Consider the following 25,714-nt stretch of genomic DNA (forward strand, 5'->3'; position numbering starts at 1 on the left):
TCGAGACATTAGCGTATAAAAAATAACTTGCCGCATTTATATTTATCGCGAGATTTGTCACAATGACGAGAATGAGGCTGTTAGGTATGTATCAAGTCCAAAAACTATAAAAGTTCAAAATGTAACATTGATATATGTTTCTTCGGGAGTATGTGGCTTTAAGTTTGATCTTAGACATTTTATTGTCAATAGTGAATGAAGTAAATGAAGTATGTGTAATTTAAAGATTCTCAGCATCCTTAATTTCCATGGTCACTAGACCATTCATTCTGAATATTCCATAAGGTGTGTTAAGAAGTACACTATGTGATGTAACTTTTTACTTAGTCGGGTTAATATTGGATGAATACTTTTTAAGCAGCCTATCAAAGTGAAAAACTTTTCAAAAGTGAAATGTAATGCAGCTTGTCTGGGTTACTTATGTAGGTTCCCCCTTTTCCAAATGATTTGGAGGAAGAGGGGATAAATACCCGATAGTAGAGAAAAGATCAGTCTTTCATAAATCATTTTTAGCTCACCTGACCCAAATGCCATATTCACGGTCACAGAGTTCAAATAAACTTCTCCCTAACCAAAACTTCCAGAGTCATGATATTTTGGCCGATAGGTTCCTTAGATGAGCCTCGACAAGTTTGCAACAAAAAATGACCCTAATCCGTATTCAAGATCACAGAGGTCAATTTTGTTAAAATCTTTAAATCTCTTATTCTCACCAACCAAGAGGCTTAGTGTTATATTTGGCCAACAGGTCCCTTGGATGACGCTTGACAAAGTTGTGAAAAAATTTCACCTCGACCCATATATCCAAGGTCACAAGAGTCAAATTTGTTAAAACCTTTAACTGATTTCTTCTTGCTAACCAAGACTTCCAGAGTCATGATATTTGGCTGAAAAATTCCTTGGATGAGGCCAATTTGGCTGAAAAATTCCTTGGATGAGGCCCAATATAGTTTGCGAAAACAAATTACCTTGACCCATATTCAAGAGGTCAAATTCCTAGTCGTACGTTACTAGATAGAAGAACTATTCTGTAGTGAAACCGACTCAAATACATGTAAACAACATTACTTTAGTTACAATGGGCAAATACCTTTTAAGTCTTAATTTTTACACGAAAGAAAAAAATAAACCAATTCAAAAGTAACGAAAAATATTTATTTTCAATGAGTTTCTCACTGCAGATAATACAATAGTCTGGATGAGGTATACAGTTTACTAGTACACTCTTAAGGATGCAACAGGTTTACTAGATACTGATTACAAATAACAACACAACAAATCCAATCATATTTCTCTCATCAAACCAAAACCACATCACATTAAGAGAGTAAAAAAATGCTACCATAGTGAAAGATTTACCATGACAACTTATTGAATATGTTTGTATGGTACTTAGAAATATATTAAGATTACTGATATTGACTTGAGGATGATAGTTTGAAACAAAGACATCACTGATTATAAATACATATATTGGTCAATGAAATTTATAGAAATCTTGAAATTCTGTTTGTGAAATAGTAGAAAATTTGTGGAAGGTCTTGAAAGGTATTTTTGCGGTAGATGTGTACAAAAGTGCTGTCAGACTTACTATCATTAGTTTCCAAAGTTCTAGCCACTTTTTACAGGTGCACTGGTACACTTATTATAATGCAAATCTTATTTTGTACAAATGGTCACTTTAATGCTTTTTCTGCAGTTTATAGCCTAATAAATAACAAAATTTCATAATAATGGTGAGCACTTAATCAGTACAGACTGTCTAACTTGTCAGCTATCTGGGTACCTTGTGAGTACTAAATCAAGTACAGACTGTCTAGCTTGTCAGCTATCTGGGTACCTAGTGAGTACTAAATCAAGTACAGACTGCCTAACTTGTCAGCTATCTGGGTACTTAATCAAGTAAAGACTGCCTAGCTTGTCAGCTATCTGGGTACTTAATCAAGTACAGACTGCCTAGCTTGTCGACTATCTGGGTACCTTGTGAGTACTAAATCAAGTGCAGACGGTCTAGCTTGTCGGCTATCTGGGTACCTTGTGAGTACTAAATCAAGTAAAGACTGCCTAGCTTGTCAGCTATCTGGGTACCTAGTGAGTACTAAATCAAGTACAGACTGCCTAGCTTGTCGGCTATCTTGGTACTTTGTGAGTACAAAATCAAATACAGACTGTCTAGCTTGTCAGCTATCTTGGCGCCTAGTGAGTACTAAATCAAGTAAAGACTGCCTAGCTTGTCGGCTATCTGGGTACCTAGTGAGTACTAAATCAAGTACAGACTGCCTAACTTGTCAGCTATTTGGGTACCTAGTGAGTACTAAATCAAATACAGACTGTCTAGCTTGTCAGCTATCTTGGCGCCTAGTGAGTACTAAATCAAGTACAGACTGTCTAGCTTGTCAGCTATCTTGGTACTTTGTGAGTACAAAATCAAATACAGACTGTCTAGCTTGTCAGCTATCTTGGCGCCTAGTGAGTACTAAATCAAGTAAAGACTGCCTAGCTTGTCGGCTATCTGGGTACCTAGTGAGTACTAAATTAAGTACAGACTTCCTAACTTGTCAGCTATCTGGGTACCTAGTGAGTACTAAATCAAGTACAGACTGCCTAACTTGTCAGCTATCTGGGTACCTAGTGAGTACTAAATCAAGTACAGACTGCCTAGCTTGTCTGCTATCTGGGCGCCTAGTGAGTACTAAATAAAGTACAGACTGCCTAGCTCTTCAGCTATCTGGGTACCTTGTGAGTACTTAATCAAGTACAGACTGCCTAGCTTGTCGGCTATCTTGGCGCCTAGTGAGTACTAAATCAAGTACAGACTGTCTAGCTTGTCAGCTATCTGGGTACCTAGTGAGTACTAAATCAAGTACAGACTGCCTAACTTGTCAGCTATCTGGGTACCTAGTGAGTACTAAATCAAATACAGACTGCATAACTTGTCAGCTATCTTGGCGCCTAGTGAGTACTAAATCAAGTACAGACTGTCTAGCTTGTCGGCTATCTGGGTACCTTGTGAGTACTAAATCAAGTACAGACTGCCTAGCTTGTCGGCTATCTGGGTACCTTGTGAGTACTAAATCAAGTACAGACTGTCTAGCTTGTCAGCTATCTGGGTACCTAGTGAGTACTAAATCAAGTACAGACTGCCTAACTTGTCAGCTATCTGGGTACCTAGTGAGTACTAAATCAAGTACAGACTGCCTAGCTTGTCGGCTATCTGGGCGCCTAGTGAGTACTAAATAAAGTACAGACTGCCTAGCTCGTCAGCTATCTGGGTACCTTGTGAGTACTTAATCAAGTACAGACTGCCTAGCTTGTCAGCTATCTTGGCGCCTAGTGAGTACTAAATCAAGTACAGACTGAGTACAGACTGTCTAGCTTGTCAGCTATCTGGGTACCTTGTGAGTACTGAATCAAGTACAGACTGCCTAGCTTGTCAGCTATCTGGGTACCTAGTGAGTACTAAATCAAGTACAGACTGTCTAGCTTGTCAGCTATCTTGGTACTTTGTGAGTACAAAATCAAATACAGACTGTCTAGCTTGTCAGCTATCTTGGCGCCTAGTGAGTACTAAATCAAGTAAAGACTGCCTAGCTTGTCGGCTATCTGGGTACCTAGTGAGTACTAAATCAAGTACAGACTGCCTAACTTGTCAGCTATCTGGGTACCTAGTGAGTACTAAATCAAATACAGACTGCATAACTTGTCAGCTATCTTGGCGCCTAGTGAGTACTAAATCAAGTACAGACTGCCTAGCTTGTCGGCTATCTGGGTACCTTGTGAGTACTAAATCAAGTACAGACTGTCTAGCTTGTCAGCTATCTGGGTACCTAGTGAGTACTAAATCAAGTACAGACTACCTAACTTGTCGGCTATCTGGGTACCTAGTGAGTACTAAATCAAGTACAGACTGTCTAGCTTGTCAGCTATCTGGGTACTTAATCAAGTAAAGACTGCATAACTTGTCAGCTATCTGGGTACCTAGTGAGTACTTAATCAGTACAGACTGCCTAGCTTGTCGGCTATCTGAGGTGGGAGCCTTGTGAGTACTTAATCAAAAAGATATTTGACTTGAGGACTGATGAACAGAATATGATTTAAACAAGAAAATGGTATACCTGCCTTGGTCAGTAGTAACAAAATTTTCAAAAATCTAATAATCTCAAATGTCAAACACAGGATAAACTGCTAATCTGCTGATGAAATATATTATTCTGATATACTAAATGTACATTTACTAAGGTATAACAACACACATCACAATCTACGAAACAATTTGATAGACAACACATTCACAACACTAACATATTGCTAATTAAGACCTAAAGTCTACTTACATAATCACCAAAGCTGAATTAGTGAATGAAAAACAAAATTCCATGCAAGAATAATTCCAGATTGAAAGCTGAAGTAAAAAGATCTTGCAAAAAAGGTGAACATACTTGGTAAATCCAAAAGTCACCAGTTAGAAAATGGCAACTAATTTAATTCTCATGATTTTAAATTGCATGGATTGAATGTTTTAATAAAAGAAAATGTAATTTAGAAATATGTAATACTTAAAGCTTATGCATTTATCTAAGAGTTCAAACAGAGAAGGAATGAATTTTTCAACTGAAACTAGAATTTCACAATCAATTTTTCAAACAATTCATTTTAACTTTTCAAAGAATATCTTCTGTGAACTATAAATGAATAAAATTAATCATCTTGTAACAATGCTTTTGATACAAAAAAGCTATAACTCCACAAAGTCCCAACCTAATTCCTCTTCCCAGGACCACAGATGAGAAATGACCATGGATGAATGTATGAAAATTAAGAAAAAATGTCACTCCAATAAAAAATACATTGCTGCTTTTTAAATTGTGTTGGATGGGCAAGACTTGAAAAGTTAAACAAGCATGCTGGGTAATGCTTATACTCCAAAGCAATACATGTACCCTACCAGCCCCTGCTAAATATACACTTTTTAGTAACCTTGACCATAACAAAAAAAACCTGAAACTCAAACCTTATCTGTAGCTACTCATACTGAAGTTGCATACTAACTTTCATCAACTTAAGTTGAAACATGGCTGAGAAAAATGAGGGAAACTGAGTGGGCGGACTGACAGATGGGGAGGAAACCAATAGTCCTCCCAGTTTCACCTGTAGGAAACTAATAAATATGGTTTATATACCACAATACTGCTTACATCTTTACATAGAATATCAATATATCAATCACCACACAGAACAATTATAGTTGTCTCAGTTATCTCAATGATATATTTTACTAATAAGTTTATTTTATAATAGATGTTAACCTTCTTAGCAAGATCATCTTCTGCCGCAACAATACTAGCCATGATATTAATTTTCAATTTCAACAAATGTTATTGCAATGGAATAAAACACATTTTACATTAAATATTTTTGCAAGGTATGGATCCTCAGTCACACATTTAACTTGCAATTCAGTGTAAATTCATCATTTTTCAGGCCAATAAGTGCAACACAACAAGCAATTCATCTTTAAAATTACGTCTTTGAATTCATGCACCCAAGTTTTAAACAAAGAGTCACTCTCCAAATTTCAACTTAATTTGCATTTCCCCATATTTATGTCCCTGTGTAGTTAAATGCATGGAAAATAAATGAGTTTATACGGACATACATAGGCCAGGATTTAAGGCTTTGCAAAGCCATCAGTTCATTCAAGGACTTTTCTAGACTCTATGCCCCTGCAGTTGACCTTTTAATATTACTTCTTCCTTTTCTAACAGCAATACAATAGCTTGATTGTTTACTTTACACTTTGGTCTGATTGCAAATTTGAATTGAGATATCATAAAACATCATCATTGATAGTAGGAGTAAAACTATTTTTCGTGTCCTTTTTATCCTCAGGACCAATTCTGCTATTCTTTATCAGACAATATTAATGCAAGTCTGGACCAGCCATAACAAAACTTTCAGTCTGATGAGAATCTATATATATCAAACAGTTTCTAAATTCAACTTAAACAGGTTTATTTTTACACCTATGTTATTTGTATGATAACTTAAACTGGTAACCTTTAACCATGTACAATTATTTTTCTGTCATAAATAACTCGATAGTCTCAATTTCATGGATTTAGTGATTTTAACGTACATATCACACAGTCGGCACTAATATAAATCTGCTTGCTGATTTACTGGTGATATATAGATCTGCTAGCTGTTCTACTCGTGATATATAAATCTGCTAGCTGTAGTACTAGTGATATTTTATCTACAATAGGGCAGTGTCAGTCAACTCATTTTTGTATACCTGGTACATAGTAGTAAATCAAAAGTGCATATTATACAAAAAATACACCACATTTTTCTTTAAATCTACTTAAATAATAAATACTAAACCATACACAATATACCTGGCCATAGTTTCATCAACATTCCATAACTTGAATTATTCCATAGGAAAACAGTACTTAATTTAAACGAAAAATTCTGTAATGCTTTCCAATGCAAAATTTTAGGTTAAAGAATATTGTTGAAATTGACCCCTGGTATATGCTTTAATAGACTAACTAGTATACAGTTTTACATATTCTCTAAGATACAGATAAAATGTATGTTGTACTAATATAAATTCTCATATAAAAGGAAAAAAAGCCTTACAAAATGACTGAAATAATTAAATAATATATTATTAGTATACAGTCTGTAATCTCACTCTATAGACAAAGTGGGAGATTGTAATTGACATCCTGACTTAAACGAAAAGCACAGAATGGTTTTGATAATTTCACTATGGCAACAGTGTTGAACACAAAACTGTATACATGGACATATGAAGGATTAATACTAGTTTCCATGTAATCGTCCCTCTTATTTAAAATGTATAATGTGCATTGGTCTCGGAACTTGCAATCATCAAACTCTTGCAAATACTTATGAAAGAGAATGAATTTGCAAAAATTGATAATTGGTTATGTTATTTGTGATTACAGTACGACAAGATTTCATTAACATGTATAACATTCTCTCAAAACAGACATATCAGTATGGTACAGTTACCTTGAAACAAATATACATACATTTGATGTTTATCGTTCTCCTGCCCTAAATCAATGATAAGTTATCTCTCAAAAATCATATATATAGCACTCTGTACAGTAATACTTCATAAGTAATTAACTTCTAACACTACATGAAATATTCATTGTACCATGACCATGAAAAAACTAAAATCGTTGTGAAAATTTGCTTTTTTCAAGTTATAATTTTATGAATGAGGTTTTTACTTACTAACTGAAATACTTTGATATCATCTCCATTAACACAGTTGGAACTCGCCCAAAAAACCAAGCGTGTCACTGACCAAAACATTCCCTGTACACTTTACACTTGAAGACTCAGACCCTCCTCAGTTTTATTTTCTGCGCCATATTTTGGAATTTTTTTCTAACTCAGTTTAAAGTAAAAGAATTTTTGAATAACTTTACTAAGTTCAAGGAGATAATATACTGAAGTATATCAGGTGGTTAGTAAAAACCAAATGAAATAAAATGGAACATTTCTCATGTTGAACAAATCATATAATTTTTACAATGTACAATAATAAACAAGTATATGAATTTTAGCATCCTCATTTATATGTGGGTATAGTTTATAATTTATTGAATACTATACATATCAGACACCAGTCACTTTCTAGTCCGCACTGAACCCTAACTACCCTTCTGTAACCGAGGGTAACTATCACTAGGTACACATGTAACCGAGGGTAACTATCACTAGGTACACATGTAACCGAGGGTAACTATCACTAGGTACACATGTAACCGAGGGTAACTATCACTAGGTACACATGTAACCGAGGGTAACTATCACTAGGTACACATGTAACCGAGGGTAACTATTACTAGGTACACATGTAACCGAGGGTAACTATCACTAGGTACACATGTAACCGAGGGTAACTATTTTACTGGGTACACATGTAACGAAGGTTACTATTTTACTGTGTACACATGTAACCGAGGGTAACTATTTTACTGGGTACACATGTAACCGAGGGTAACTATTTTACTGTGTACACATGTAACGAAGGTTACTATTTTACTGTGTACACATGTAACCGAGGGTAACTATCACTAGGTACACATGTAACGAAGGTTACTATTTTACTGTGTACACATGTAACCGAGGGTAACTATCACTAGGTACACATGTAACGAAGGTTACTATTTTACTGTGTACACATGTAACCGAGGGTAACTATCACTAGGTACACATGTAACGAAGGTTACTATTTTACTGTGTACACATGTAACCGAGGGTAACTATCACTAGGTACACATGTAACGAAGGTTACTATTTTACTGTGTACACATGTAACTGAGGGTAACTATTTTACTGTGTACACATGTAACTGAGGGTAACTATTTTACTGGGTACACATGTAACCGAGGGTAACTATTTTACTGTGTACGCATGTAACCGAGGGTAACTATTTTACTGTGTACACATGTAACCGAGGGTAACTATTTTACTGTGTACACATGTAACTGAGGGTAACTATTTTACTGTGTACACATGTAACCGAGGGTAACTATTTTACTGGTCACACAACAATCTCCAGTTCCTTCATGAAATGTTCTAATTTTTAATTTACAGTTATCTACTCCACTAGCACCAGTTATATATGCATGAATTAACCTGTACTTCAACTTCTATATCTATATCTTCACAAAAATGTACAAGTTTTTTTTCCCCAACTTATCAACACTCACATGTACCTATAACACTACTAACAGTATTCCTCTAAATAGGTACCTGTCTTAACACGTAGCTGTATCCCCTCTTACACATACCTATACCCCACGACCATGTACTGCTATCACACCGACAAGAAAAAGAGCCAACACTAAACTGCAGGTTTCACACATGTGGGTTAACACTTGACTGTCAATCACAAAATACAGTGTAAACTTGCTTTTACAGTACGTTTAAAGATTATCACCAAGTCCAAGAGTAATAATTTGAATGTTTTTTTCAGTCATCACTGGATTTCGTATAGTATACAAGGACACAGCAATGTTGATTTAATAAGTGATTCTGGTGCAATTTAAGATAACACAATTGTCATTGTGAACCGAGTCAACTCATAACTTGTGCATGTCAAATACGGCTGGAAAATTCTGTGATTCAAAATTTTATCTTTCTGCAAAAACTCGCTTGTGTTACAAACTTTGAATTCCGTCCTCATTTCTCGAGACTGATTTCCCTATATAACACCAGCTTGTCACAGACGTTGAATTCTGCTCTCATTTCTGCAGAATGATTTCCCTTCATAACACTATATGTATCGCTCTAAAGATGCCTGAACCAGTCTTGTCAGGTCAGTCAACACATCTAGTGCGACTGGTTCAGTTCAGAGATATATACACTTTTAAATCACAAATTCCCATCATGGTATCCACAGTAGAGTATATCGGTGCCAGTAGGACTAGTGCTGTACACATTGGCCGCAATGTAGAAAATTCTGTTCCAGACAGAATGCTGATCAGTTTCAGAGGAAGCCAAGGGAAAATTTTCAGATTTCTTGAAGAGCTCCTGCTAACAAAGATAAAAGTTTCCACTAGTTTAAACTTTGACTTCAGCCATCGCTTTCACTATTTGTAGATGCTATGTTTGCTCAATGTTCCTCTACAAGTCATATATCTGACCAGTTCCTCCTATTCAAAGCGTTTTCAGTGGATCAGAGACTAGTCTTAAGACTTGACATCCTATTCAAACCAAAATTGATCATACATATTCTCCTATAATTATTTCTTATAAAAAATCGGAAAGGATGAATCGACTTGATCATATATTTCGGTTTTTGTGTTTGCTCTAAAGCTTTCTGATCATGATTTCAAGATATATAATACTGAATCAGGGTCTGAATGGGTTTCAGAACAGATTATCGAGCACATGTTGGTCCTTTTCTGCTGAAATATCTTATAAATCCGAATTGATGATCATAAGACATCTTGAGAACAGTTTCTGTCTTTTGTCCAAACTTAGAATGGATATTCAAACAGTGAGGACATCTTTCCAGTCTGTTTCAGCTTTCGATGACTAACACGAATGACTCTCTTCACTCTTTCGAAGATGTTTACATCATAACAAGACCTGGCTGTGTTGGTGAAGTCAAAAGGCTCTGTAAAACAAAACACATTCATTTTATAATGCCATGACGTACATATTAAACACAACATTTTAAAGATAAAATACAAGTTTCACCATACCATGAAACATTTTATTATCAAAATACTCAGAACTTTTCATGTTGAACTTAAAGGGCAGTATATCCATAGATAAAACCATTAGGGCTGTTCCAGTACAAAGAAGGTTTGTCAAAACAGGATCATCAAAAGAGATTTTTTTTATCAATTCAATACCATATAATAATTCTCTTCTGTGCCACCTCACCATCCATATAATTTCTTTTTTTTTTTCGGAGTCCTTTCATGGGGCATATATTTCACTGGAATAGTCCTTAGGTTATATGCGTATGTTCAGTTATCATTAATAATTATTGAATTATTCTGATCATATTCAAAACAAGCATTCCATATTCTCGTTCGGATGGAATTAAGATTTGTTAACTACACTTTCAAATCTTGAAATATATTATTTACATTTTGAGATAATTAGTTTGATATTCGAAACAGCGGGATGTTACCTTCAATTTTCAGAAGTTTCCAGCTTTTTTCTTCCCCAGACTGGGTAACAGCCATACGCTTTGTCATAGATGTACCCATTCTTACACTTATAACATCATTTTCAAAACTGAAAAACACAAAAATATACACAAATTACACTCAGACTGATACTGTATAACCTGAAACAGAAAGTTCTGGTTTTTTTTTCGTGATTGCTAACGTGTAACCATGAATATAAATAAAATGAATATTGTTGTATTTATTGATAATTGTTATATTATTGTTGCATGGGCAAACCCATTGTACCCAACGGATAATTTGAAAGCTCCAAATCATGAAAGAAAGTACACACAAATATTTCATGTTATACTTACAGTACTTAAATCTCACATTTACAATTTCTATCTCCAATAATTTTTCATTTCAAATCAGTGGATACAAGTAACTCAATGACATCATCATTCATCTTATTATTCCAGATATAAATGAGGTGATGGGAGTAGTGATACTATATTCTATATTCCTTTAAGGCCCATTATCAATGATGTGCCTCCTTATTCCCCTGTATCATCAAATTATTTTTTTGATCACTCTTAATATTATTTATGTACAAGTAGGGACAACAGGGAATCTACAGGTGTAATTTGAGAATGATCCGTTAGTTAGATGACTTTTTAAGGGGAAGTGATAGCAAACGTCATTATTGTCAATATACAAAATGGCATCTCTCAGACAATTCATTTTTTTATCCATCTCAAAACTGAAACATGTCAAATTTGAGACAGATCCTTATGGTACTTCTCAATATCGTGATGACAATGACCGTTATGGATGAACAGATAACCATGGATCAGAGCAATTTGAACACCAATCATGATAATAATAAACATGTTTTCTCTACAAAAAATCCTATTAAGTGCACATTTGTTGGAGTAAAATTAATGGTACAAACTCGAATTTGTAGGTGAAGTACTCCAGAAATCCCTCAAACAGGTCACCAAGGGGTTGGCGGTTCTGCACTTTGAAGTCCATTTGATGGTTCATTTTCAAGTTTCTGATGTCGATGTTTTTTGCAAACAAGTTCTGATAAAAAAGAAACATTACTATATGTACAATGGCTATATATCAAAAATAATTATGTTGTAAATTTTGAAGATCTACAGACAAAAAATACACCAAGATCACCAAATTTTGCTGAGATCTAAGGGTCTACCTGTAACTTGGATGAGAAAAAACATCCACAAAATGCCTTTGTTGTGACATGACAAGAATTCTTTAAGTTTGAATGAATACTCACTGGATGTAGTTTCTGTAGGGACGGCAGAACTGGCGGACTACAGCCATCTGAAATCAGATCCATTTTTTAACAAAAATACCAAAGTATAATTACAGCTTATCTCTGAGTCATTTGTTTTAAAATCATCATTCCAAGAAGTCATCAAGACTACCAGTGTAACAGAGTTCATTATTTTTCAATGCATTCACCATATGGATCTAACCCACAACAAACAAGAGGCCCAGAGAGCCTGTATCGCTCACCTGGATTTCATGAGATATGAAACAAGAATGATGATTAAGTATATTTGTCACTGGTATTGCTATGTCAATATATCATAGGCATTTTATATGGGTACGTGAGGATTTGATGTCAAAAAATGCATTAATCCATGAAATGAAACTGACTTTTGGCACAACCCCATAGGGATGCTACCACACAAATGTGAGTGATATCCATTGCTTATTTTCAGAAAAGAAGTTGTTTAAACCAATTGACCCCTTTTGACCCCGCCTTCTGCACCCCGGGGGGAGTGGGGTCAGTTCCTTCCTTTATAAAATTTTGAATCCCTACCCAAAAGGATGCTACCAGGCAAATATGAGCGATATCCCTTGCTAAGTTTCAGAGAAGAAGTTGTTCATATCAATTCAGCCAAATTGACCCCTCTTGGCCCCGCCCCTCAGGCCCCCGGGGGGTCAGCCTCACCATTTGTACAATTCTGAATGCCCACCCAATAGTGATGCTACCAGGCAAATATGAGCAATATCCATTGCTTGGTTTCAGAGAAGAAGTCGCTAATATCAATATAGCCCAATTGACCACATTTGGCCCCGCCCCTCAGGCCCCTGCGGGGTCAGCTCCATCATTTGTACAATTTTTAATCCCCACCCCATAGTGATGCTACCAGGCAAATATGAGCGATATCTATCGCTTGGTTTCAGAGAAGAAGTCGTTTATATTAAGAGAGCCAAATTGACCCCATTTGGCCCCGCCCCTCAGACCCCTTGGGGGTCAGCCCCACCATTTGTACAATTTTGAATCCCCACTCCATAGGGATGCTACCAGATAAATATGAGTGATATCCATTGCTTAGTTTCAGAGCAGAAGTCGTTTATATCAATTCTGTAAAACTGACCCCTTTTGGCCCCGCCCCTCAGACCCCAGGGGGTCAGCCCCGTCATTTGTACAATTTCAAATTCCTACCCAATAGTAATGCTTCCAGTAAAATATGAGAGATATCCATTGTTTGGTTCCAGAGAAGAAGTCAATTATATGAATATAGCCCGATTGGCCACATTTGGCCCCACCCCTCAGGCCCCTGGGGGTCAGTCCCATCATTTGTACAATTTTGAATCCCCACCCCATAGTGATGCTACCAGGCAAATATGAATGACAGGCATTGCTCGGTTTCAGAGAAGAAGTCATTTATATCAATATAGCCAGATTGAACACATTTGGCCCCGCCCCTCAGGCCCCTGGGGGGTCAGCCCCATCATTTGTACAATTTTGAATCCCCACCCAATAGTGATGCTACCAGGCAAATATGAGTGATAGCCATTGCTTGGTTTCAGAGAAGAAGTCGTTTATATCAATAGCGCAAAAATGACCCCTTTTGGCCCCGCCCCAGAGGCCCCCAGGGGGTCACTCCCATCATTTGTACAATTCTGAGTCCCCTATCCATAGGGATGCTTCTGACCAAATTTGGTCAAATTCTGATGTGTGGTTATGAAGAAGAAGTCAATTGTTGACAGACGGACGGACGACGGACGCAACGGTATGGCATAAGCTCACCTTGGTCCTTCGGATCAGGTGAGCTAAAAACAGGTGGTTGTACTGTATGAAATTGTGTGTACATTCATGTTTATATCTATGAACCAGCAGAAAATGTTTTGAAAACAGTCATTTTCAAGGTTGACATCACTGGATTTCATGTGTATGGTAAAAAGTTTATAAATTTTAAAGACCAAATGACTCATGCATGAGAACACACTCAACATAAATAACAAGTATTATATATGAGAAAACATCCTTAAATATAGACTTCATATTAATTATACATACATTGCAGGTAGTGGATTATCATCAGACTTAGGGAATAGCTGGAGATGGTAGCTTTGGAGGCATCATTGATATCATGGAAACGAGCCCACTTCTTGGCAAACAGCACCATAGGCCGAACCCGCCAGTCAACTGTAGGAAAATTAGTATATCAATTTAATACAGCATTGGATGCATCACTGACATTTCATTTTATGTCTTATCATATGAGGTTTGATTTTCAACCATTCTATTTTCAAAATGACGTTGAAAAATATATATTAAACTGTGTTATGTTTCTAGTCGAGATTTTCAGATGCAAAATTTCATGAAAATTACACAGTTGTTCAGACTAGCCATAAAATGATCTGTAGATACTTTAACCCAAAGGTAGGTACTCCCAATACTTAACTCGGTGAGTAGGACAGTAGATGAGTATTCCCGATACCTAACTTAGTGAGTAGGACAGTAAACGAGTATTCCCAATACTTAGTGAGTTGGACAGTAGATGGGTATTCCCAATACTTAGTGAGTAGACAGTAGATGAGTATTCCCGATACCTAACTTAGAGAGTAGGACAGTAGATGGGTATTCCCAATACTTAGTGAGCAGGACAGTAGATGGGTATTCCCAATACTTAGTGAGTAGGACAGTAGATGGGTATTCCCGATACTTTAATCAGTGAGTAGGACAGTAAACGAGTATTCCCAATACTTAGTGAGTAGGACAGTAGATGGGTATTCCCAATACTTTAATTAGTGAGTAGGACAGTAGATGGGTATTCCTGATACTTAGTGAGTAGGACAGTAGATGGGTATTCCCGATACTTAGTGAGTAGGACAGTAGATGGGTATTCCCGATACTTTAATTAGTGAGTAGGACAGTAGATGGGTATTCCCAATACTTAACTTAGTGAGTAGGACAGTAGATGGGTATTCCCGATACTTAACTTAGTGAATAGGACAGTTGATGGGTATTCCCGATACTTAACTCAGTGAGTAGGACAGTAGATGGGTATTCCCGATACTTTAATTAGTGAGTAGGACAGTAGATGGGTATTCCTGATACTTTAATTAGTGAGTAGGACAGTAGATGGGTATTCCCAATACTTAGTGAGTAGGACAGTAGATGGGTATTCCTGATACTTTAATTAGTGAGTAGGACAGTAGATGGGTATTCCCGATACTTAGTGAGTAGGACAGTAGATGGGTATTCCCGATACTTTAATTAGTGAGTAGGACAGTAGATGGGTATTCCTGATACTTTAATTAGTGAGTAGGACAGTAGATGGGTATTCCCAATACTTAGTGAGTAGGACAGTAGATGGGTATTCCTGATACTTTAATTAGTGAGTAGGACAGTAGATGGGTATTCCCGATACTTTAATTAGTGAGTAGGACACTAGATGGGTATTCCCGATACTTTAATTAGTGAGTAGGACAGTAGATGGGTATTCCCAATACTTAGTGAGTAGGACAGTAGATGGGTATTCCTGATACTTTAATTAGCGAGTAGGACACTAGATGGGTATTCCCGATACTTTAATTAGTGAGTAGGACAGTAGATGGGTATTCCCAATACTTAGTGAGTAGGACAGTAGATGGGTATTCCTGATACTTTAATTAGTGAGTAGGACAGTAGATGGGTATTCCCGATACTTAGTGAGTAGGACAGTAGATGAGTATTCCCGATACTTAACTTAGTGAGTAGGACAGTAGATGGGTATTCCCGATACTTAGTGAGTAGGACAGTAGATGGGTATTCCCAATACTTAGTGAGTAGGACAGTAGATGGGTATTCCCGATACTTTAATTAGTGAGTAGGACAGTAGATGGGTATTCCCGATACTTTAATTAGTGAGTAGGACAGTAGATGGGTATTCCCGATACTTTAATTAGTGAGTAGGACAGTAGATGGGTATTCCCGATACTTAGTGAGTAGGACAGTAGATGGGTATTCCCAATACTTTAATTAGTGAGTAGGACAGTAGATGGATATTCCCGATACTTAGTGAGTAGGACAGTAGATGGGTATTCCTGATACTTTAATTAGTGAGTAGGACAGCAGATGGGTATTCCCAATACTTAACTTAGTGAGTAGGACAGTAGATGGGTATTCCCGATACTTAACTTAGTGAGTAGGACAGTAGACGAGTATTCCCGATACTTAACTTAGTGAGTAGGACAGTGGATGGGTATTCCCGATACTTAACTCAGTGAGTAGGACAGTAGATGGGTATTCCTGATACTTTAATTAGTGAGTAGGACAGTAGATGGGTATTCCTGATACTTTAATTAGTGAGTAGGACAGTAGATGGGTATTCCCAATACTTAACTTAGTGAGTAGGACAGTAGATGGGTATTCCCGATACTTAACTTAGTGAGTAGGACAGTAGATGGGTATTCCCGATACTTAACTCAGTGAGTAGGACAGTAGATGGGTATTCCCGATACTTTAATTAGTGAGTAGGACAGTAGATGGGTATTCCTGATACTTTAATTAGTGAGTAGGACAGTAGATGGGTATTCCCAATACTTAGTGAGTAGGACAGTAGATGGGTATTCCCGATACTTTAATTAGTGAGTAGGACAGTAGATGGGTATTCCCGATACTTAGTGAGTAGGACAGTAGATGGGTATTCCCAATACTTAGTGAGTAGGACAGTAGATGGGTATTCCCGATACTTAGTGAGTAGGACAGTAGATGGGTATTCCCGATACTTAACTTAATGAGTAGGACAGTAGATTGGTATTCCCGATACTTTAATTAGTGAGTAGGACAGTAGATGGGTATTCCCGATACTTAACTTAGTGAGTAGGACAGTAGATGGGTATTCCCGATACTTAACTTAGTGAGTAGGACAGTAGATGGGTATTCCCGATACTTAACTTAGTGAGTAGGACAGTAGATGGGTATTCCCGATACTTAACTTAGTGAGTAGGACAGTAGATGGGTATTCCCGATACTTAGTGAGTAGGACAGTAGATGGGTATTCCCAATACTTAGTGAGTAGGACAGTAGATGGGTATTCCTGATACTTAGTGAGTAGGACAGTAGATGGGTATTCCTGATACTTTAATTAGTGAGTAGGACAGTAGATGGGTATTCCCGATACTTTAATTAGTGAGTAGGACAGTAGATGGGTATTCCCAATACTTTAATTAGTGAGTAGGACAGTAGATGGGTATTCCCAATACTTAGTGAGTAGGACAGTAGATGGGTATTCCCAATACTTTAATTAGTGAGTAGGACAGTAGATGGGTATTCCTGATACTTAGTGAGTAGGACAGTAGATGAGTATTCCCGATACTTTAATTAGTGAGTAGGACAGTAGATGGGTATTCCTGATACTTAGTGAGTAGGACAGTTGATGAGTATTCCTGATACTTTAATTAGTGAGTAGGACAGTAGATGGGTATTCCTGATACTTTAATTAGTGAGTAGGACAGTAGATGGGTATTCCTGATACTTTAATTAGTGAGTAGGACAGTTGATGAGTATTCCTGATACTTTAATTAGTGAGTAGGACAGTAGATGGGTATTCCTGATACTTAGTGAGTAGGACAGTAGATGGGTATTCCTGATACTTAGTGAGTAGGACAGTAGATGGGTATTCCCGATACTTAGTGAGTAGGACAGTAGATGGGTATTCCCGATACTTTAATTAGTGAGTAGGACAGTAGATGGGTATTCCCGATACTTTAATTAGTGAGTAGGACAGTAGATGGGTATTCCTGATACTTAGTGAGTAGGACAGTTGATGAGTATTCCTGATACTTTAATTAGTGAGTAGGACAGTAGATGGGTATTCCTGATACTTTAATTAGTGAGTAGGACAGTAGATGGGTATTCCTGATACTTTAATTAGTGATTAGGACAGTAGATGGGTATTCCTGATACTTTAATTAGTGAGTAGGACAGTAGATGGGTATTCCTGATACTTTAATAAGTGAGTAGGACAGTAGATGGGTATTCCTGATACTTTAATTAGTGAGTAGGACAGTAGATGGGTATTCCTGATACTTTAATTAGTGAGTAGGACAGTAGATGGGTATTCCTGATACTTTAATTAGTGAGTAGGACAGTAGATGGGTATTCCTGATACTTTAATTAGTGAGTAGGACAGTAGATGGGTATTCCTGATACTTTAATTAGTGAGTAGGACAGTAGATGGGTATTCCTGATACTTTAATTAGTGAGTAGGACAGTAGATGGGTATTCCTGATACTTTAATTAGTGAGTAGGACAGTAGATGGGTATTCCTGATACTTTAATAAGTGAGTAGGACAGTAGATGGGTATTCCTGATACTTTAATTAGTGAGTAGGACAGTAGATGGGTATTCCTGATACTTTAATTAGTGAGTAGGACAGTAGATGGGTATTCCTGATACTTTAATTAGTGAGTAGGACAGTAGATGGGTATTCCTGATACTTTAATTAGTGAGTAGGACAGTAGATGGGTATTCCTGATACTTTAATTAGTGAGTAGGACAGTAGATGGGTATTCCCAATACTTAGTGAGTAGGACAGTAGATGGGTATTCCCAATACTTAGTGAGTAGGACAGTAGATGGGTATTCCCAATACTTAGTGAGTAGGACAGTAGATGGGTATTCCCGATACTTAGTGAGTAGGACAGTAGATGAGTATTCCCAATACTTTAATTAGTGAGTAGGACAGTAGATGGGTATTCCCAATACTTAGTGAGTAGGACAGTAGATGGGTATTCCCAATACTTAGTGAGTAGGACAGTAGATGGGTATTCCCAATACTTTAATTAGTGAGTAGGACAGTAGATGGGTATTCCTGATACTTTAATTAGTGAGTAGGACAGTAGATGGGTATTCCCGATACTTTAATTAGTGAGTAGGACAGTTGATGAGTATTCCTGATACTTTAATTAGTGAGTAGGACAGTAGATGGGTATTCCCGATACTTTAATTAGTGAGTAGGACAGTAGATGGGTATTCCCGATACTTAGTGAGTAGGACAGTAGATGGGTATTCCCAATACTTAGTGAGTAGGACAGTAGATGGGTATTCCTGATACTTAACTTAGTGAGTAGGACAGTAGATGGGTATTCCCAATACTTTAATTAGTGAGTAGGACAGAAGATGGGTATTCCCGATACATTAATTAGTGAGTAGGACAGTAGATGGGTATTCCCAATACTTAACTCAGTGAGTAGGACAGTAGATGGGTATTCCTGATACTTTAATTAGTGAGTAGGACAGTAGATGAGTATTCCTGATACTTAACTTAGTGAGTAGGACAGTAGGTTGATACCTTACCTTGAGAGTAATAACGTAGCAGGTGGGTATTCCTGATACCAACAACGTTGTTGACATTCACATCACATTCCACCTCACTATAAAATAATCAATTAACAAATTCAAAATCTTCTCAAAAACTACAAACAAACAAATGTAAAAAGACAGTTTCTGAATATGATGATAACATCCATGTCCAAAGACCATTTTATGTAAAAAGACGATTTTTGAATATGACAATGAAATCTATGTACAAAGGCAATTTCTGTGTAATAAGATGATGGCAATTTCCTCCAGAAATGAAGCTGCTAGAGTGTTGACAAACGATGGCGTTATGTACACATGTAAGATAGACGGAGAGGAAATCTATAGTCCCCTTGGTTCAATGGTACAGGAGTAAAAATCGGAAGTCTTCCTCCCATATAAGGAGAATTTACAACTCACCTGATTTTATCAGTGAATCTAAGGATCGGCACCTTGGCTCTGATAACTACCACGTCCCTCAGGAAGGCTGTAAATACAGACAAATAAACTCTCATTTCTTATCTGCATTGACACCATGTGTAATCATGAGGAAACTTTGTATAACCTTCACCAAAATCATTGGTCTGCTGTAGTCATCTTACTTTCTGAGAAATGCAACCTCTTAAAATTGAGGGAGACACTACTGGGAAAGTACGACTGCAGTCTCACTTCTGCTAAATCATTTTAGGGAAAAAATCTGTTGGGGAAAATGTCTATTTGTTTGCCAATGTTGTTTAAAATTATAATTTCTATCCTTTTGGTAATTTTTTTTTTTCAATTTTGAAAGATGGCATGAAATAAAGTATCTCTACATTATCAAGTCTATTCCCTTTTAAAAGCATTATACATCAACAAACCAAACAACTAATAGCGTCTGGGGAGGGGAGACAACTTACTACAGTTGGCCAGGGCCTTTTTAATGTGGTACAGAATCTCTGGTGCTTCCTTTGTCTGATCAATCTGTAAAAACAAATTAAGGAATGGAATTATTTATTCCACTTTATCTGAATACAGCATACCTCATAAAAGAAGAATACAGGGTACATACAAATGGTTATTAAACTGAAAAGAATCATTTTCTTTTATGAAACTTCATGACAGACAAGAATCCCTTTTTTCTGAATATGCATTTCTAATTCCCATTTTCTCTTAATTCAGCCTATCTTGTCAAGAAAGAATGCAAGGTACATATTATATGCATTTGTACACAAAACCATCAAATCCTCACACTATTCTACAAAACTTCATGACGGGCAGGATTCCAGGACTCAAAGAACTTGTGTGATATTGTCAATTCATAATTTGAAGCTTGTAAATGAAGCTATCAACATGTTCCTTCCATTTACTACCAGCAGAAAAAATATATTGCAAATTATGAAAACAAACTATAGCCATTGTTTCTTACTTACATGTTTGTCACTTAAACTTAGACAGAGATCCATATCGCTGGACATAGTACCAAACCCGCTCATAGAGGATCCAACAATGTACAGACTGCAATCTGTCGAAACAAAATCAGCTTGATATAACAGCACTGTATACATATCATAGGTTGTCACAGCAGTAATACAAAGAGCTACTAACAATCTAAAGGTGAAATTCAGTTTTTCATTACCCTTGAATTTACAAGCAAAATATTTCTTAGTCTTTAATCATGTCCAGGATTATTCCTATATCAATAATTCTCGTTAGAAATTGTCTTCCTATTACATCAAGCTGCTGTCATATCATAAAACAATATTGCCTGATGAACATGCTGGCAATCATAAGTGTGTAATTCATGAAAGGAAATCCATCTGTTCAACACTACTGCTGAGTGTACTGAGCGAGAAATCTACATCTTCATGTTAACAATTTGGACTTTTCATTTTCTTTTTCTAAATTCAATCTTTAATGCATAAAACAAATTTCTATGAAATAAGCATTTACTACAAATACAATCTAAAATCAGAATATAAACATTGGCATGGCAAACCATCACTGTTTTCACAATATCAATAGAAAGATTAGTACAGTACAGTTTGAGGATGTATACCGATCTGTATAGACTTACAAGGAAAAGCTGCAGTTATTATTGCGAGTAGTGCGTCCCTCAACTCCATTTTCTTCTGTAATGCTGACTCAGTCTGGTGATTCTTGAGGAAGTAATCCAACATGTCTTGACTTGCCTACAACAAAGGATTTATCACATGTAGTCTGTATGTACTGGTTATAGTTTGGTTTTATTAGGAAATAGGACTGGTAATTTGCATTTAACTTTCCAGGCTAGCAGTAGGGTTTTGTATCATTTCATTTAAGAACAATGCCTGATGGTGCTGATAGTTCATGTATTGCTACATTTGGTCAAATGTATAACCTCTTTTTTCAGGCGACACCCAACAAAATTATTGTCTCCCATTCTACGACAGAAATTACCCCACCCCCCCCCCAAGATTGGCTTGTACATGGTGACCGGAGTGGTATAATTGTTTTTCTTAGTAAATCCAATGCTAAGTTATTCATGTATTTACAGTTCCCTAAGTGCCATCAGTCATCAGCTCCTAACACTAATTAGGCTTTCAACACTTCAGACAAGATAAAGGAATACCATATTATGTACCTTTGTGGTTCCAGCATAGGCAGGGTTCTGGTAATGGGCAACATCATTCTCCACACCTTGTCCCCACTGCAGGCCTCGAACTCGCTTTGTATCATCCCCATGGGGCGAGTCTGCACGTCTCCTGCGAGTACAAATAATATATTTGTATAAAATATCATTGATCAAGCTCCAATATAATTGATTAAAAGACAGACAGATTTAATTTTTTGCATGATCACAACAAAATTATGTTATGAGTACAAGCACAATTACATACAATGTGTTTCCTGGCAGGTGACATCATTACAGTGTAAACTGACCAACAGTCTATTTTCTGATCTGCATTTCAATAAAACATGCCTATTAAGCTAGTATCTGGATAATGGAAATCAATGGCTTATGTATGAAAGGTGAGTCACTGAGTGTACATACACATGATATGAATTATGTAATGCCAGTTTGATGCAGTTTGCTTTAATATATATATTCACCAAAGCAAGCTAATCCATAATTACTGTTATCTGATACTATTATATACAATGATCAAGGGAAAATTCCCTTAAATATATATGCAACATAACAAATCATAAACATTTTTGAGAAACAAAGAACTTACTTTCCACTTCCTGAACTCCGATCCTGATATGAATCAGAGTTTCTGGAATTTGGTCTCGAGTCTCTGCTACGTGGCCTTTCAAAATTCTTTGATGCCATGTCTGAAATCTCTTCTTCGATTTGGTCCGCAGATGATTTAACAACTTTTTCAAACTCACAAGGGGAAATATTTCTTTTAATTGCAGTAGATGAACAGCTTGGTTCAGTGTCACTCAGTGAGTCACCTTGTGAATTGTCTTCTTTAGATGGTGAATTATTCTTTTCAGTGTCCAATGGTGAAATGCTTCTTTCAATGCAGTCAGGAGAAATACTTCTGTCCAAATTAGCAGGTGAAGTTCTTCCTTCAATCGCTCTGATATCACTACCTTGATATTTTTCAGTTTGAAGGCGGATTAAATTTACGTTTTCTTTTTGACTGTTGGTTTGATTATGAGGCACAGGACTAAACCTTTGTCTGTTGTAATATTGTTGGGCTAATAATTTACTTCTTTTTGCATCAATCTGTTTCAGAATTTCTGCATTATACTGGTTAGCGAATCTGATTTGCTGTGGAAGATTAGGAGTTCTACTGGCAAGGTTTGCTACAGCAATTTGAGAATTGTTCACAAGATTGATATTTTTCACCAGCGTACTATTTGATACTAGCGTATTGTTTGCCACCAGAGTTTTATTAGCAACGATGGTATTGTTCCTCACGACCGTATCATGCGTATCGTTTCTGATGATAGTGTTATTGGAGACAATAGTGTTGTTAGTAACAACCGTTTTACTCCCTGGGCTCTGATGAATGTTTGCCTTCTGAAGTATCACTCTCCGTATCTGTTCATTCTCCACAGCAGATTGCTGTAAGGGGGCGCCAGCAGCAGCGCTAGCGTTGTTGTTGAGTATGTTTACACAGATCGGTACATTTGGGGCAGGTTTTGGTCCCGCTGAGAACTGTTGAGTTTGACTTCTTACAGAAGAATAATGCTGTGTTTGACCAGAACCTCCAATAACTGTGGAACTATACTGCTGGGACTGGGTCTGACTTCTGACTGCTACCGTCGGAACCAAAGGGGTGGGCTTCACTGTATACGGTAAGGAACCATACCTTGCTGACACTGCTGGCATGCGCAATGGCTGTCCAGAAACAGCTTGAGCAGGTAATCGAGTCCTAAAAATTAAAAAAAAAAATCAACAAAAGTTGTTTATAAAGAAATAGACTTCAAATTTAGTTGTTGATACGTAAGATGAAATTAAAAAAAAAGAAACAGATCTAGACAGTAAACAAAGCAATGATTCTGAAGGATGCAGGTTCAAAATTAACATCGAAAATATCTTTGTATAATGTATTGACAAAATGTTCAACAGTATTCAATTCTTAAGGTGCACGTCATTGAAGTTTATCCATTATTGTTATAGGAATGCGTACCTGTATGTGGCTTGTTGAGTCTGTTGACCAAATCGGTACATAGAATTCACCACGACTGGCCGTTGCTGCTGCTGTCCAGGTACAATGCCATATGGGGAAGCCACAGATCCATTTGATAATATAACATTACCACGATACATACTTCAAATCCACAGAGCCGAGGGGGGTTTAGTTCCTGACTGACATCTTCAGGGTATCATGTACTTATCTTTCTTTTGTAAGATCTGTAAAGAAATACATGTATCACAATTTGTATAAAGTGTAGTAAGTTTAAGGTTTACTAGAAACTTTAAGAGTGGCAGTTATTTTTATGAGGTTAAATATTTAATTTGTAACCCAAAAGTAAGCATTGCATGTGCCTCCACCAAAGTACAAGCCCTCCAGAGTTCAGTCCAGTGTTTTATTGATTGAGCTAAATATAAATTCCTTCTTCATTCTGGTGCGAAGCTAGAACAGTTGTAGAAAGCGATTGATAATTACTATATATACACTTAAAAACAGCCAAACTATTGAAAACTCAATGTCATAATCAGCTAGTTAGAGTTCCAACAAAGCCTTTCAATCTCCTACAACACCTGAGAACACAAGATCAACAGCATCATTAAGAGTCAGATCTTGGCATCATTTAGAGTCAAACACTGAGCTTTCACCAAGGATTGAACTTATGGCCACAAGCTTTCAAGTCCAATGCTCTAGTCTACCGATCAAGATCAGACTCAAGAGAATATCCCTCTAAAGACAATAGAAATAACGCATCAGTGATGGAATAGCAGCACTTGTACAGTAAGTGTTAATCATGATCTCTGTCACCGAGCTGGAAGAACATGTTTCTTTTGACTCAACAGGCAGATCTATGCATTATTTTATTTTCTGTTCTTTAACAATGCAATAAGAAATCTTACAACATATAGGCCTATTGTGTTATTGTAATTGCAAGCTGGGCTTCAAACTAGCTTTCGCTCACAAGGCGAACATACCACAGACAAAAGGGAAAATTCCAGCTAACCTGAGCAAGTGAAGTGATCTTACATTATTTAATGCAGTGGGCCTAAGCCAAACCCTTTCCTTTATTTCTGTTAGCTAACCAGATCCAACTTTTAACCAGTATTTGAATTAAGTTTGATATTTTGCGACGACACACAACACAATTTTTCATTGTAGGCCTAATGAGACTTTGCACAATCGCCAATATACTCACTTCTATTTCAACCTAACTAACACTGATATACACGTAGCCTAGACTACGGTACTGGTCCGTTTTCGTGGCCCAAACGGTTGGACCAGTGTTGTTTGTTTAAGAAATAAAGACGGACCTGGTGATTTTATAGGGCCGATGTTATATTGTTTTCAGACGAACCCTGACAAAGCCTTCCAAGGGATACATTAATATTTGTAGGTTCATCAAGATATATGTTTGAAATATGACATTTAAAAACTAAACTGACGAACCGATTTGTCTGCATAAACGGACAGGCCCCTGATCACGACATGTCGACAGTCACAATAAAAAAAAGTGTAAAAAAAATGCGACATATGTATTCGAATGGAGATAAATAAAGCATAGGTATAAACATCGATTTCGACAAATTTTACAATAAAAGACTGTTTTTGATTAAAGAGCATGGGCATAAAACATACATCGCCGCACAAATGAGAATCAAATGCCTGATTTATGATGTTTGTTTGCGAATCCTTATCATCTTCTCTTCCAAGCGAGTACTTGTCGCTGCAACTTCCGGTTTCGGCAGCAAGATCTACTTCAATATTTCTATTATCTATCAAATAAAAAAGTAAATATATCTTTAAGAAAATTAGAATTTATGT

The 25,714-nt window shown here is 36.8% G+C and overlaps 1 protein-coding gene across 2 annotated transcripts; it reads right to left on the bottom strand.

The window, feature by feature from the left end:
• Positions 1 to 1,136: 1,136 nt before the first annotated feature.
• Positions 1,137 to 25,639, bottom strand: LOC117335228. 2 transcript variants are annotated; one of them, XM_033895218.1, is made up of 14 exons: positions 25,529 to 25,639; positions 23,891 to 24,114; positions 22,481 to 23,632; positions 21,886 to 22,006; positions 21,340 to 21,454; positions 20,696 to 20,787; positions 20,183 to 20,246; positions 19,707 to 19,773; positions 19,284 to 19,360; positions 14,017 to 14,145; positions 11,977 to 12,023; positions 11,632 to 11,762; positions 10,700 to 10,806; positions 1,137 to 10,174 (listed from the first exon to the last, which is right to left on the bottom strand). In XM_033895218.1, the coding sequence occupies exons 2-14, from the start codon at positions 24,028 to 24,030 to the stop codon at positions 10,035 to 10,037; spliced, it is 2,382 nt and encodes a 793-aa protein (XP_033751109.1). In that variant the 5' UTR covers positions 24,031 to 24,114; positions 25,529 to 25,639; the 3' UTR covers positions 1,137 to 10,034. The 2 variants fall into 2 exon arrangements, 1 of the variants encoding a protein (XP_033751109.1); XR_004534316.1 differs by lacking the exons at positions 14,017 to 14,145; positions 19,284 to 19,360; positions 19,707 to 19,773; ... (5 more) ...; positions 23,891 to 24,114; positions 25,529 to 25,639 and having other exon boundaries at positions 1,137 to 3,168; positions 3,288 to 10,174; positions 11,977 to 12,032.
• Positions 25,640 to 25,714: the final 75 nt, after the last annotated feature.

The sequence above is a fragment of the Pecten maximus genome, chromosome 9, assembly GCF_902652985.1.
Source record: "Pecten maximus chromosome 9, xPecMax1.1, whole genome shotgun sequence".
Taxonomy (NCBI): domain Eukaryota; kingdom Metazoa; phylum Mollusca; class Bivalvia; order Pectinida; family Pectinidae; genus Pecten; species Pecten maximus.

Bases quoted from the DNA above. Each gene is read 5' to 3' on its own strand.
- LOC117335228 (XM_033895218.1), bottom strand. From the start codon at position 24,030: ATGTATCGTGGTAATGTTATATTATCAAATGGATCTGTGGCTTCCCCA. The intron at 20,788-21,339 runs GTAAGTCTATAC...TTGTTTCGACAG, and splicing joins AATAACTGCAGCTTTTCCTT to ATTGCAGTCTGTACATTGTT. The intron at 12,024-14,016 runs GTATGTATAATT...ATCTGATTTCAG, and splicing joins GATAATCCACTACCTGCAAT to ATGGCTGTAGTCCGCCAGTT.